Source organism: Populus euphratica, unplaced genomic scaffold (assembly GCF_000495115.2).
Source record: "Populus euphratica unplaced genomic scaffold, PopEup_1.0 scaffold56.1, whole genome shotgun sequence".
Classification (NCBI taxonomy): Eukaryota; Viridiplantae; Streptophyta; class Magnoliopsida; order Malpighiales; family Salicaceae; genus Populus; species Populus euphratica.
In genome coordinates, this window is record NW_011499930.1 from 783,813 (window position 1) to 799,160 (window position 15,348).

The following is a 15,348-nucleotide window of genomic DNA, read 5'->3' on the forward strand; positions in this document are numbered from 1 at the left end:
ATGCATTTTAGATATTTAATTTGACACATTAGATTAATCTCAATACAATTTATTTTGACACCAAATTTAGAAAAGAATATGGATGGAAGGTTTAAAGGTTGAATAACTATGTTTAGTATGATGTCATTTCTAAATAGTTCACTATAACAATGCATAAGGGTTGTATTATTGTTATATTTGTTTCTTTTTAATTGATTCACATTAAAATTACTATTTTTTATTTCTATTTTAAAAACATGACTCAATTTTATTTTATTTTGTAATGTTCGAAGAAATTTTGTCACGGGCAACCTATCTGGTGATAATCTAAATTGGGATCAACCTAGGTCCCGTTTGTTTGCAGGAAAGTAATTTTTTTTTTAAAGTGAATTACGAGAAAATGAATTATTTTCTGATGTTTGGTAGTGTAATGAAAAATAAGTTGAAAAATATTTTCCAGTTTTTGGTTATGTCATGGAAAATGAGCTAGAAAATAACTTATTAATGTTTTATTTTTGTCAAATTTATTAAAATAATTAGGACTAAATCTTACAAATTAAAAGGTTGAATGAGAATAAAATTGAAAAAAAAATATAATTCATAAATTATCTCAAATAAAATAAATGATAATCAAAATAATAAAGATTAAATCTAAAAAAAACGATGAAGAAATTAAAATAATAATAATTAACATTTCATAAAGTATTTCAAATAAAATAAGTAACAATCAAAAGAATGAGGACCAAATTTGATAGATAAAGAATTAAAAAAAAATAATAGGAGAAAAGTAAATAACAACTATAAAAATAAGGACCAAAATTAATATAAAAATAAAATTTTAAGAAATAAAATTGAAAAATAAATATTCAAAATAAAATATATATAGCAATAAAAAATTTGAGGATCAATTTTGATATAATCAGCAAATAATGATATTTCTAAATTTTTCATAACTTCTGAAAAGTGTTTTCTGTCCAAATTTTTCAGGAAAACACTTTCCTGAAAACCAAGTTAAAATTTTCTTTGATTGAAAAGTGTTTTTTGTTGACTAATTTTCCTAACAGCAAACAAATATTATAAAGTTTGGAAAGTGATTTCTCGAAAATCACTTTGCAGAAAACAAACACAACTAAAATGTAAAATATTTTTCTGAAAACAAAGTTAATTTTTTTTTTAACTGAAAAGTGTTTTATGTCGATTGGAAAGTGTTTTTTATTAACCAGAAAGTATTTTTTATTAATCAATTTTTTTAATGACAAACAAATATAGAAAAGTTTGAAAAATAATTTTTTTAAAAAAAAATTAAAAAAATAAACATGTTCTTAAGAAGAATTCGTTTTATATTATTATCCATGCTCATGATTCTCAATTTATTTTATATATATATATATGTCAATGTCATTAGATTTTAAATTTATAATTAAAATTGATCCTGCCGTTTCATCCTCCACCTCGCGGCGGAGTCCTCGGCAATCATCTAAGTAATAGCCAGGTCAACATTTTAAAATTTTAATATGTGGAGGTGGTGAACCGACCACCGACATTTAGTTGATGAGTTGACTTATCATCAGCCTTATCATCATAGAAAAAACCACAACACCATAAATCCCTCTCCATGCCACGTACTCCATCTCCGGAAACCGTTGATCATAAAATCGTAGCCATGAATACACGCAAGCAACGAGTGACTAGACTCCACGTGGTGGCACAAAGGTGTGAATGTGAGGTGGGAAGCAAGTCTGTTATTGCGTATTTGCCTTAAGAAGTACTCTCCATCATTCTCTTTAGCCATTACTTTTCTTTAATTGCTTATATAGCTTAGCTACTCTTTCCCAAAGAAAAAAAAAAAATTATCTCGATAAAATTAATAAAGATCCAAAATTACAATACATGTTAATACACCAACGAGTTTTGGAATTGCATTTCAAAAAAAATTTGATGAAATTTTAAAAAATATTTATTTATATTTTTAAATCATTTTAAAATATTAATATAAAAAAATATTTTAATATATTTTTGAGTAAAATATATTTTAAAAAACAATCAATACAATATTTTTAAACATTTTCATATTTATTCATAAATATCTTAATTTTAAGGGGGAAAAAAGAGTGTTTTTACACTCACTTCATACTTTTAATTAGGTAATTACCACTATTTGTTTTTTTTTTAAAAAATTTAATTATTTGGATGAATTTTCTTTTTCTTTTTATCTTTTTTTCTTTAAGAAAAGAGAAAGAAAGAAGTTCAACCATTTGATGCTAGATTTTTGTGGAACTTAAATTCATGTTACCAATTAGTGAGCTTATTATTTAAAGAGTTGATTTATTTTAATTAATTACTTTATACATCCATCTATGTTGTAGTCAAGATTTTGATTGAGATTTATTATCTTTATTGTCAATTACTTGGAGAAACGCTTGTGTCAAACTACAACAACATTTCCTTATATAAATCGAGATAAAATAATTAGGAATAATATCTAGACCAATTCTTTAACATTAAATTTGTAATAATAGGATCATATATATTTAGACCAATTTAAAAAGAAACAAGAGAATTACATTTTAAGGATAGGAGACACGCATTAAGCATTATATAAATATTTTATAATATTTCAGTTATTGTTAAAAAATAGAAAAAAATATTAAATTAAAAAAATTGATTAAATATATTAAATTATTATTATTGTATGTGGTAATATTCTTAAGTATTTATAATAAATTCTAAAAAAACATGAAATGATTAAAATTATGGAATGACTCTTGATAATTGCCCGAAGAACTCTAAAAAAAAATTACTAATAAATTCTTAAAATTTTCTAAAAAAATCTACACAATTCTAATGCATGAATCTCTTCTATTGATTATATTTGGTTATTGTTTTGGAATAAAAAAATAAATTAGTAGAAAAAAATGCATTTGGTTGAAAAAATATGAACATAAAAACAAATATGCATCTTAAGTAATTTTGGAATGAATTTATATATTTTTAAAATAAAATGTATAAAGGACTAAAATGAATTTATATCTCTAGAGAATTTTATTCCTAAAATATCACTATTAAAAACATTTAATTCAAAACATGTTCAAATGAGACATGTTAGGATTGAAATGATTATTAATGTAGTTTTAAAACTCCATAAAAAAGACAATCTAGGCAAGATCTTAATCATGGATCAAGAGGATTAACCCAAGTTTATTCCAAAAAAGTTTTTTCTTAAAAGATCAAAATAAATTGTTTTTGTAAAAAAAAATTTTTTTGACTGAGTTTGGTAATTGAATAATCAGGTCACAAGTAAATTAAAGTTTTTGATCAAATCAATTATTCCTCTATTTTCTCTTAAACATAGACCGATCTAAACTCTAGATTTGTAAGGTTTTATGTTGGCCATTCAGCCAAATTAAGTTTTATAATTAGAATTATTATACTATTATTAATTTCAACAATTGATATACACTAAAATAAAAAAAATATCTAACTAGTTTTTTAAAATATTAAAGCTTGATAATAATACATATTAGAAATAAAATAAAATATTTTATTTTATCTTGTTTATCATCAACTAAATATAATACATAAATAATCAATGTGAAATATATGTCATTACATAACATAATTCAATCTCTAAAGAAAATAATAACATAAATAGAAGTAATAAGCATAGTTATTAAATCTAGACCAGTCCTGCAGGTCGACTCGGTAGCTGAACTAATCCGAGTTTGTTAGAAAATCGGTCGGTGCAACGACTTATCCAAACCCGAGCGAGACTTAGTGTTTTTTTTTAAATATTATTTTTCTCCTATATGGTTTTTTTCATATTTTTTTAAGTTAGTTATTAATACCTTTTAAACTATATAAACATTAGAAAAATATTTTTTTTTTTTAATGTAGGATTTGAAACCCTTTAATATATATATATTTTATGTTTAGAAGTTATTTTTTTAATATGAGATTTGAAGCCTTTAGTATATATATTCTATATTCACAAGAAAAAAATTATATTTTTTTATTGTGAGATAAAAAACTTTTTTGACTTAAACATTTCAACTTAAAAGCATAATATAATATTTTTTCAATATAGTAAAAAAACTTTTTAAAATTTCATTACTTACAATATATATAGTTTATATTTATATGAAATTTTTTAATTTAAAATATTAAAATTAAAATATTTTTTTAATTTTTTAAAATTAATTCATAAAATTCAAGAGTCAACTGGGTCAACTTCAAACCGAATTTGATAACTATGGTGATAAAGTCCAGCTACGTCCAGACAATTCTAATGACCTGTTTTCTTTTCACTTAAAAGGCACAAGGAGTAAAGAGCATATACCCTTTCCTTATAAAATCCTATCCTTTCTTACCTTTACAAATTGAAAAAAAAGAAAAAGAAAAAAGAAAAAAGAAAAAAGAAGACGCTGACACGTATCCAATCATGAAAGCCAAAATGCAATTTCATCCACCCTTCCCCTTCCATTTAGCTCCTCGTCCTCCACTTTTCCTTTCTTAAAACAAAAACACCAACAGCACAAAAGAAAACAAACCTAAAAAACAAAATAAAAATCTCACCCTCTCATATCTCATCTCTCATCTCTCCAATTTCCATGGCAACCAACAAAACCCCAAACAACATTAGCAACCAAAGCCAAAGTCCTCTGCTCGGTCGGTACGAGATCGGCAAACTTCTTGGACATGGTACTTTTGCTAAAGTATACCATGCTAGAAACGTTAAAACCAACGAAAGTGTTGCCATCAAAGTTATTGACAAAGAAAAGATCCTCAAGGTTGGTCTTATGGCGCATATCAAACGTGAAATCTCCATTCTTAACCGTGTTCGCCACCCCAATATTGTCCAGCTTTTTGAAGTCATGGCTACAAAAGCCAAGATTTACTTTGTCATGGAATATGTTCGAGGCGGTGAATTGTTCAATAAAGTTGCCAAGGGTAGGTTAAAAGAAGAGGTCGCCAGGAGATATTTCCAGCAATTGATATCTGCCGTGGCTTTCTGTCATGCCAGAGGTGTGTTTCATCGCGATTTGAAGCCAGAGAATTTGTTGCTTGATGAGAATGGGAACTTGAAAGTTTCGGATTTCGGATTGAGTGCAGTGTCTGATCAGATTAGACAAGATGGTTTGTTCCATACTTTTTGTGGGACTCCTGCTTACGTTGCTCCTGAAGTTCTTGCCAAAAAAGGGTATGATGCTGCTAAGGTAGATATTTGGTCTTGTGGGATTGTTTTGTTTGTGTTAATGGCTGGTTATTTACCTTTTCAAGATCAAAATATTATGGTTATGTATAAAAAGATTTATAAGGGTGAGTTTAGATGTCCTAGATGGTTTTCTTCTGAGCTAGTTAGGCTTCTTTCTAAACTTCTTGATACTAACCCCGTCACAAGAATTACAATCCCCGAGATTATGGAGAATAGGTGGTTCAAAAAGGGTTTTAAACATATTAAATTTTATATTGAAGATGATAAAGTTTGTAGTGTTCAGGACGAGGATGATGTGGGTTCATCTTCTGATCAATCATTATCTGAATCGAAATCGGAATTCGAAACTAGAAGAAGGGTTACCACTTTGCCTAGACCTGCAAGTTTGAATGCTTTTGATATTATATCGTTTTCGCCTGGGTTTGATTTATCTGGATTGTTTGAGGAGGGTGGGGAGGGAGCAAGGTTTGTTTCTGGGGCTCCTGTGTCGAAGATTATATCTAAATTGGAGGAGATTGCTAAAGTTGTAAGCTTTACAGTTAGGAAAAAGGATTGTAGAGTGAGTTTGGAAGGGTCTAGAGAAGGTGTGAAAGGCCCATTAACAATTGCAGCTGAGATATTTGAGTTGACACCGAAATTGGTTGTGGTGGAGGTTAAGAAGAAGGGAGGGGATAAAGGAGAGTACGAAGAGTTTTGTAACAGGGAATTGAAACCTGGATTGCAGAAGTTGATGCAGGAGGAATCTGAGGCAGCACCTGCTGCTTCTGTGCCTACTGCTCTTGCGCCATCAGAATCCTCACTATTCACCATCGATCCTTTTCCCACTGATTCTTCACAATCACCCATGGATCCTTTTCCTACGAATTATAAACAATTACTTATTGATCCTTTTCCTACCGATGCTTCACATTTACCTATCGATCCCTTTCCTACCAATTCTACCCAATTACCTATTGATCCTTTTCCTACCGATTCTTCACATTTTCCTATAGATCCCTTTCCGACCGATGCGTCAAATTTACCATCGGATTCTGAATATTAGAGAAAGAGAGAGAAAGGAAAAGGGTATGCTTTTCTCTTTACTTCTACTTGCATAAGCTTTTGTATGACATACATATATGTATTTTCGATTTCTTTGATGTTCTGTTGTGTCAGTTAGGGGATTAGATGCTAATACATGTTGCATGTTGTTTTCTTCTGCTGAGAGATAGTAGATTAATCGAAGAATGAAATACTTATTTCTGCTGATCTTGGCAATTCAGTGGTGACTTGTGTGTTAAATTAACTTATGTTGTAAATGTGATTGAAGTTGCTTTCTTGTGTTCATTCCCGCTGATTGTGGTACAGAGTGTTGCAAATACAAGTTTCATAATTTGGATTATGATGATAAAATCATTTAAAATTTCTTGTGCCCGGTCCTATCTCTGGGTAGGAATATACACTCTACCCCTGGTTATACAGCTTTCGCTTGGATGTTTTTGAAGTATGCAGAAAGCCTAGATATTGATTAGTTGCAAATATGATTGGTGAAGTTATTTGTCAACTCTCTTCATGGTAGGATTTCAATAACAGCAGTATGTAGGCCTTCTGGTGTTGCAGTTGATTCCTTGGCATAATTCATCCGAAGGGCAAGAACTATTTCTCATTTATATGGGGGCCATATTTAAATCACGAATAGTAGTTGTAACTTAATTTGTAGACTAAACGAATGATGCTAGGTCCTCTGTGTCAATGCTATTCTTCATGGGAGAAAAGATGTGTTGAAGGTGGACTTAGGATCTCTCAAATTCGGCAATCTGAAATGCAGGCCGTCATTATCTCAAATTAGTAAATGAACAAACAAAAGCTTGAAGTCATTTTTGCCTTATAAATTTGGTGAAAGGGGGAAGAAAATGTCTAGGGGCTTCCATTTAGTTGTCGGTCAATTGTATATTGCTAAAATGCTTGCCTGCTACCACAGAGCTTGTTCCAGTGAAAAATTGGGCTTTCTTTTCATCTCAGTTTTAAGGTGTCTTATTTCAGCTGAATGATTGAGAATGAGAGAATTGATGTGATACCCAATTGAACATCACTTGTATTTTCATCAATGCTTAATCTAAAGAATTTAGTGACTCTGTTTTACCCTCCAGCTTCATTTTTCTTCTCTCTTCTATCACCGCTTTGCCTTTTGTCGTGTATCACGAGTCATAAAACTTGTGCTGGAGCGAAACTTCGTGTTTTTTTCTCTTCAAAGTGACAAATTTACATTTTCAACATTTTAAAAAGGCCAAGGATTGATTCATTTCTTTCACGATCATGACTGAAGCTACAAGTTGACGTGATAATTGAGTGGCTGTGTTGCTGGTATAATACACGCTCTTGTTTCCAGCTTGCTTTGTCTCAAATTATTGAAGGTAGACGGGGCCCTAGTTTAAATCCATTCCCTTTCCAGGAATAAGACATGGCACGTTTTTTCGCTAGCGTATAGGGGACGTAGTACCTCACGCACGGACAAATTAGAGGCGTGCAGGCTTTATTCGTGGTCACTAGGCATGGCGTGCTGGGTCCTTCTTATTAGTTCCTTTTTCCGGCTATAGTGAAGTCCATTTGGCACCATCCATGCTTCATATTGATTATCTCTTAGCTCAATGATTCTGTAGCCATATCCGCTTATAGTGTGTCAAGATGGAAATTTGCATGTTCTTTCCAAGAAAAACTGGGCCAAGAGGGCAAAAGTAAACTGAAATCACTTCCATCTGGTGCAAATGAAGGTGATTACCATGAAACTGAACAGCTTACCAACTATCCATCTGGGAAAATGGCATTAATTAGTTCACTGGACATAAAAAGTATATTTCTGTGCGTTAACAGCACCCGTAATTGACTGTTTGTTCTATTGAGTTGGAAAATGCTAAATAGGGCAAGAATGGTAGTTGTCGCCTCTGACAACAAGAAGAATCAGACCAATGAAACATTTGTCATTCGTCCAGAGTCACAAACTCTTGGAGGATGAGGCTTCTAAAGTAAATTACATTGCCTTAATTCATATATTTAAGGGTAGTCTGCATACTTCATATCCGTATGAATCTATCATATACATTAAGCAAAACGACACTTTAATTAACAATCCATATGGCACTCTAATATTCTAATCGAATGATTAATTAATTTCAATTGGAATAGATTCTTCTTTCATTATATATGCATAGTCGTGACATTTGTGTTACATGCACAATTATGATGTATAATAGCGGAATATTTCAATTTAAAACACTTTCATTCAGCATTAAAGCTAGCATGTTAGCCCTTTGGTAATTATATTAATGTATTGTCTAGCCAAAGCCTTGCGACCTTCCATATATCTAATTACTCTTCTTTTCTCGAAGTCCCTCTTGCGAGGTCCCCACGGGAATCATTGTATCGTCACGAGATTAGGAAATTTGGAATCCAGGTGTGTTTCTTAATCTATTTATTGGATTAATCAAGCTGATGATTTTGATTTTTAGGGTGTAAGTGGGCCACTTGCATGGGTCAATTGGCGTTTGTACCTATGTGATTACAAAGTAATAAGCTTAAAGAGGTATTATGCTTATTTTCTTGAGTTTTTAGTCTAAGTCTTGAGAAAAACATTTGTAAAAATAATTAAATTTATTTCAATGCTTTAAGCAAATTATTTCAAGGGGCGTTTTTAAAATTGTTTGTGAAAAAAATATAGCTTTGATTAATGCATAAATTGATTAAAAAAAATACTCTTTAACGGTTTTATAAAGAAACTATTATAATCCACCATTTTATGAGTTGAAAAATACCATCTAACTTTAGGGAAAAAAACAAAACAAAAGAAAGAACATAGCATGCTGTCTTTAATTTACATTTTGGCTCCCAGCTTGCTAATGTAAATAAATAAGTGGGTTAGCCATCGGCGCATAGACTTATAAAATGATAGAGACATTGGCTCCTTCATATAAATTAAAATAAATTTTCGTAATTATTAATATAATAGTCATTAAAAATTTATATAATTATTAATTTTAAAACTTATAAGATTAATTAAGATATATACATCTTGATCTGAATATTTATATTAATAATAATAAAAAATTATTACAATAATTTAGAAGGATGGAGCGCAAAATATCTATCTACATTTCTATTTAATTAAGCTTTTTTAATCTTAAATAATTTCACTTCAGATGTCTCTTCTATTTAAAAAAATTTATTATTAGATATGATATCTAATTAAAAAAATATATTATTAGATATTTTAAGGTGAGGATTGGTTTTCTTAACTTGATTTTGCAGTAAAAACTTTTCGCCAAGACTTTAAATATTTTATTAATTAAATACAAATCAACTTGACATTAGGGGAGAGGTTTGTTTCTCCCAAAGCTTCCAGTAATAGTGAATCTTAGCTTAGCAACCTTAATTTTTTTTTCCTTGAAAAAACAAATGATGATATGTCATCTAAGGTAGACGACGTACTCAATTGCATAAGGTTATCAAAAGACAAAATTGTGCCACAACGGCTTGAAAAAAACATAACCTTCAAAATCATCTTATAGCCTTCCAAAACCAATTTCTAATTTTATATTCCACTTAGCTATAATACTATATTAGTGATTTGCGTACTATATTATAGGTCAAATCAGATTTTTTTAGTGTAAAAAAAATTAATATCTAGTCATTGTTAATATGTTTTTTAGCATAATTATTTTTTTTAATTATGAATTCAAAATTTGATGTATATTTAACCATATTTTTTTATATAAATATTAAAACAATAATATATTAAAAAATATATTTTTTAAATGTTTAGATTAATGATATATTAGACCAAACCCTGCTAACCTTAGATAATTTGCTAAATCTATGACCTAAATCATGAGATTACGATAACTTCATATAAAATAAATCAAAATATATTATGAAGTTTAATTCTCAATTAATAAAATATTAAAAAATAAAATTGATAAAAAAACATTCAAGTTAAAAAAAGATAAAAAATGATCTGATTCAACCCAAATTAATCTTCAAAACCCGTAACCTGAATCATAAAAATAAGATAACTTCATGAAAAATAAATTAAAAAAATTACGAAGCCCAACTCCCCACCAATCCAATATTAAAAGATATATTTAAAAAAAATATACTCAATTTAAATAAAAAGGACAAAAGGAAAAGGATTTGAATTAATTTAAGTTAGTTTGTCAAACTTCCAACTCGAGTTACCTGTATTAGGTTACGAGACTGGAATAAAATTAAATCCATAATTTTTTTTAAATCACAAAGTCTAATAATTAACTAATAATTTAATGTTGAGTGATGAATTTAAAAAGAAAAATAAAATAACAAAAAATACCAAAAACAAATGATCCAAGCCTAATGCCTCACAAGGACAATAAAAAAAGTCACATGCATTGTCAAAGCAATAACTTTAAAAAATAATAAAATATCATAAAATAAATATTTTATACTTATATTTAATTAATTAATTTTAAAATACTTATTGGTATGAAAATTAATCATGAGAGTAAGACCGGAAAAACTTGGTTATGTTAAACTTGTTTATTTTTTATTTATAAGCTATTTTAATCTATGTTCTAAACTATATACTACAAGTGATAAAGGAAAAAAAGAGATGAATACTAAATTTCCATGCCGAGCCTGACAACATTGGAAGATATGATGAGTGACATTATTTCTAGAAAGTTAACATGAAGGTGCTTGAGAGTTTTGGAGAGGAAGCGATTTCATGACATTCTATGTTACAAAAATAGGTTACTTTGTTCATTATTGAGATTGAATATATTGCCCTTCCTAAAGGAGGCAATTTTTTTTTATTTCCTACATAAAATTGGTCCTGAATTAATTAATTAATAAATAAATATAAGTCTTAGCCTTATTCAAGTGATGTTAGTGAAATTTAAAAAACCAAGCTTTGACTTTGTTTGCAAGAGAGAGTTCACGTGCGTGCACGCATAGAGAGAGAGAGAGATGTTATTTTTCTTACCTTGATCGAGGATGATTTGTGATCAAGGTAAAATTTATGCTCTTCAACTCGAATTGTGTTCTTGATTAAAAAGCTTTTATCTTCAAGTGTTCCGTAAAGAAACAATTTGGTGAGATTTACTCATCTTTTCCATGGTTGTTATTGTTAATATCCACCCTTGTGATGATGTTTTTGTTGCTGAGATAATTCAAGTTAGCGGCTTGATGATGTTATGTGAATACTTTATTGAAAAACAAACCTTGTATTCCAATTATTTGATATAGTTGAATAAATTTAATGAACTATAGTTTCATTAATTTTATATACACTTGGATTTTTTAAGTAAAAAATATTTATAATTATATATTTTTTAATTTAAATTTAAGTACTTAAAAGTTTATCAAATCCTAATTGATTTAGTCGAGTTAAGATGATCGGTTAAAAAATAAAATTTTTTATGTGATAATATATTTTATTAAAACTCAAACTTGAGACCTTATGTTGATTATATGATTAATTAGTTTATTGTCTTGTTAAAATTAATATGGTTGAACTCATTTTAATTGTAAAAGAGAGAAGAGTTTCGGCCTTTATGAATTCAGTTTACATATGCAAATGACTTTTCCCATTACAAATTAATAAAAGATAAAAAAGAATAAAAACTGAAATGAAAAGCGAAGAATTAATTCAAGCAGGAGCTATAACAAACACATTTTTTAGATGAAAAGAAGCAATAGAAGAGCACCACTTCTACACTTGCGGCTGCTCACTTCCCTGCCATGCCCAAACTATATCCTTGAGTGAAGGCTTTAATTCGTGATCACAAAACTCCTTGTATTCAAATGAATCCCCTGATTTTTTCTTCATCTCTACAACATAAAATGATGGCGTAACCTCACAGATTTCTGCATCTATAGCAAGCAACCCTTTTCTTCCTTCCTTGCTGCCCTCCAACATTAGTGTTCCATCTTTCTTCTTAAAACTGAAACTCTCTGCCATTGCTATTTGTTCGAATTTCGACATGATCATCGAGGCTGATTTTGTTGTAGTAAATCTCGCTTCCTGTCTTTGATTCTTATCCTTCTCAAAGAGGCCAGATAAATCAAATCCTTTTGAGAGAGATATGATGTCGAAGGCATTGTAACAAGTTGGTCTTAGAGGACTTCTTGGAGCCACCATGACATTTTCCCTTGAATTGCTTCCGTTATCCGATGCTGAATCAAAGGCAGAATGCACATCCTTAATCAAGTTGCTTCTGGCGTGACCTTGGGGTGATGGTGGGGTTTCAATCTGCTTATATCCCTTCCTAAACCAGCAATTTTTAGTTATCTTTTCTATGCTGGTTCTTGAGCTTGGATGGGGATCCAGAATTCTCGAAAGAAGCTTTTTAGCCTCGGGATGGAACCAATTGGGACACCTGAATTCTCCTTTGGTAATCTTCCTATACAATTCCATGAGATTTTGGTCATGGAAAGGAAGAAAACCCGCCAAAAGCACGAAGAGAATAACCCCACAAGACCATATATCAGCCTTGGGTCCATCGTACCCTTTCTTGTTAATGACTTCTGGAGCAACATATGCAGGAGTTCCACAGGTTGTGTGGAGAAGACCATCTTGCCTCCTCGACTCCGATAACGCACTCAATCCGAAATCCGTAATCTTCAGGTCACCATTTTCATCGAGGAGAAGATTTTCAGGCTTGAGATCTCGATGGTAGACCCCTCGGCTATGACAAAAATCAACCGCACCAATCAACTGTTGGAAATATTTGCGAGCAACGTCTTCCTTCAGTTTCCCTTTGGCAACCAAGTTGAATAGCTCTCCTCCTTTCACAAACTCCATGACGAAATATATCTTGGTCCTGCTTGCCATGACCTCATTGAGTTGAACAATATTGGGGTGCCTAACAAGACGCATGACCGAGATTTCTCTCTTGATTTGATCTATCAAACCACTCCTTAATACCTTTTCTTTGTCAATAATCTTGATGGCAACGCTTTGGCCAGATTGGAGATTTCTTGCATGGTAAACCTTGGCGAAAGTCCCTTGTCCGAGCAATCTCCCTAACTCATATCTATTCATCAATATAGGACCCATCTTCTCCATATTAATTAGACTGACCAAAGGTTATTGCATTTCACCGTCGTACATTGCTTGTAATACATCTTCTGATCATATCTCCTCCGTTAGAATTGAGGAGTCTATGATGTATTCAAGGCAAGAAGGGAGAAAGGGAGAAAGCTACCTTTTAAAACTTTAATATGCCCCTATTAAGGAGATAGGTAGAAGAAGAAGGTTATTTCAGAAAGACAAACCATACCCTTCCATCAATTGTATAGTAACAGAAAAGCTGAAATCTAATTAAAAGATCCATAAAAATAGCAATACTGATCTGGTCTATATTTACTTGGCTGAAATCTAAGCTGAAAGGGACAATGTCAAAAGCATCGACCATATTTTTTTATTTTTTATGCCGTCCCCTACTTCTGTGTACAAATATTAACACACAAGCTGATGACTTTCACAACCTCCTCTTATTTTGTTCTTTAATGGCTGTAATTCGATGTAGGATTTCCCAAGAACACAATAACTTTCAAATTAAAAAACAAAAACCATACGCACGGCCGGATATTCACGAGGGCTTGGCATGTGGATGCTTTGTGATCAACTGGCCCCATGAGATCTTCAATGACCACAAATGGAGTGATGCTTCGATATGGAGAGAGAACAGCAGCAAGTTAAGGCAGCCGCAGACAAGTGGTGCCTGGTTAAAAGAGGCCCACGGATTAACCTATCACTTATGCAGAATCGAGGGATTGTGGGCGGTGTGACCTTGCCTCTTGGGTAGTTCATCGCTTGTCTTGGCCAAAAACTACGCCTTCAATGGTGATGGCTGGGCCACATAAATTAATATTTTGTACACTTCTTGAATTCCACCAGATTCGATCAAGTTATGTGGGCTATATTATTGTTGTTGTTGTGCGTGATTCGGGATGTCACATCATAGGACAAGCAAGCCAGGTCCTCTTTCGCATCAATAAATCAGGCTATATTATTATTTATAGCCTTTTTCTTCTCGCAATATGTTTGGATCAATTAGGTGCTAATCAAATGAAAATTAAGTGTTTACACATAAAACAAAGGAGGAATCAACGCAAGCCTTGGATGTTCTTTAATTTAGAAAATTACTAACTATCATGTGCTGCCATGACACTTTTTAAAAATATTTTTATTGTAGTACATGATAATTAAAATAAATATATGTAAGAAAGACAATGATCAGAATTGAAAAATATATTTTTTGTAGTTAAAATTGTCTTTTCTCATTCATGTGATTTTTTTAATTTTGATAATATCATTAATAATAGCATGGTTAATTTAACAAAACTGATGACAATATAAAAATATCTGTAAACAATTTAATGACTTGATTTAAAGATAAAAAAATTACTTTCCTTGTTAATGTATTTTCTTTTTGTTTGGATGAAAAATATTTTTTTCATCATAAGCATTTTTTTTAAAAATACAAGCTCTTTATGATGTTAAAACAAGTTTCAATAAAAAAAAAATAGTTACACACTTGTATAAAAGAAAAAATAAGACTAACAAATCCTAGAAAATTATATGAAAATTTATGATGAATTAACTAAATAAATATTTTATTTTTATCAAATATTAATGTGATTTTTTTTAAAAATAAACTATACATTTTAGATTATTATATAACTATTCATAAAGTAATTGTTAATATTACCAAAAAAGCTCTAATGCTCTTAAATATTTTTGCATAATTTAATAATTCTTTGAATATCATTTTAATAAATTTATACAAAGAGAATTTTATTCTAAAAATTAAAAAAAAAGCTATTTAACAAAAGGCTAGGAGTATCTAGGCCTAAAAGGACAGACCTATGCACATGAGCCTATAAAATCCTTTTTTCTGCTTTCTTATATTTTTTTATTAGACAAATAACATGTTATTCACCTTAATTTTTATATATAGAATAGATGACGTTTCATCTTCTAGTTTAAGTTCTAACCATCTTTAATAGTTGGAAAGTCAGAGTCTGAATTTTGAGATCTAATAAACTCAAATTTCAACATGATTTAATATAAAAACACCTAAAACATATTAAGAAAATAATAATTTATAAAGTCTTTTTCAATCTTGAAACATCATTTAATCAGT

General features: G+C 30.1%; 2 protein-coding genes across 2 annotated transcripts; one reads left to right on the top strand and one right to left on the bottom strand.

Moving 5' to 3' along the window:
* Window positions 1-4,358: 4,358 nt before the first annotated feature.
* On the top strand, window positions 4,359-6,517 carry LOC105135993 (CBL-interacting serine/threonine-protein kinase 12-like). Its single transcript, XM_011041120.1, has one exon. The coding sequence runs from the start codon at window positions 4,587-4,589 to the stop codon at window positions 6,231-6,233; it is 1,647 nt and encodes a 548-aa protein (XP_011039422.1). The 5' UTR covers window positions 4,359-4,586; the 3' UTR covers window positions 6,234-6,517.
* A 5,229-nt stretch (window positions 6,518-11,746) lies between these two features.
* CIPK20 (CBL-interacting protein kinase 20) lies at window positions 11,747-13,931 on the bottom strand. The gene has a single exon (XM_011041121.1). The coding sequence runs from the start codon at window positions 13,263-13,265 to the stop codon at window positions 11,910-11,912; it is 1,356 nt and encodes a 451-aa protein (XP_011039423.1). The 5' UTR covers window positions 13,266-13,931; the 3' UTR covers window positions 11,747-11,909.
* Window positions 13,932-15,348: the final 1,417 nt, after the last annotated feature.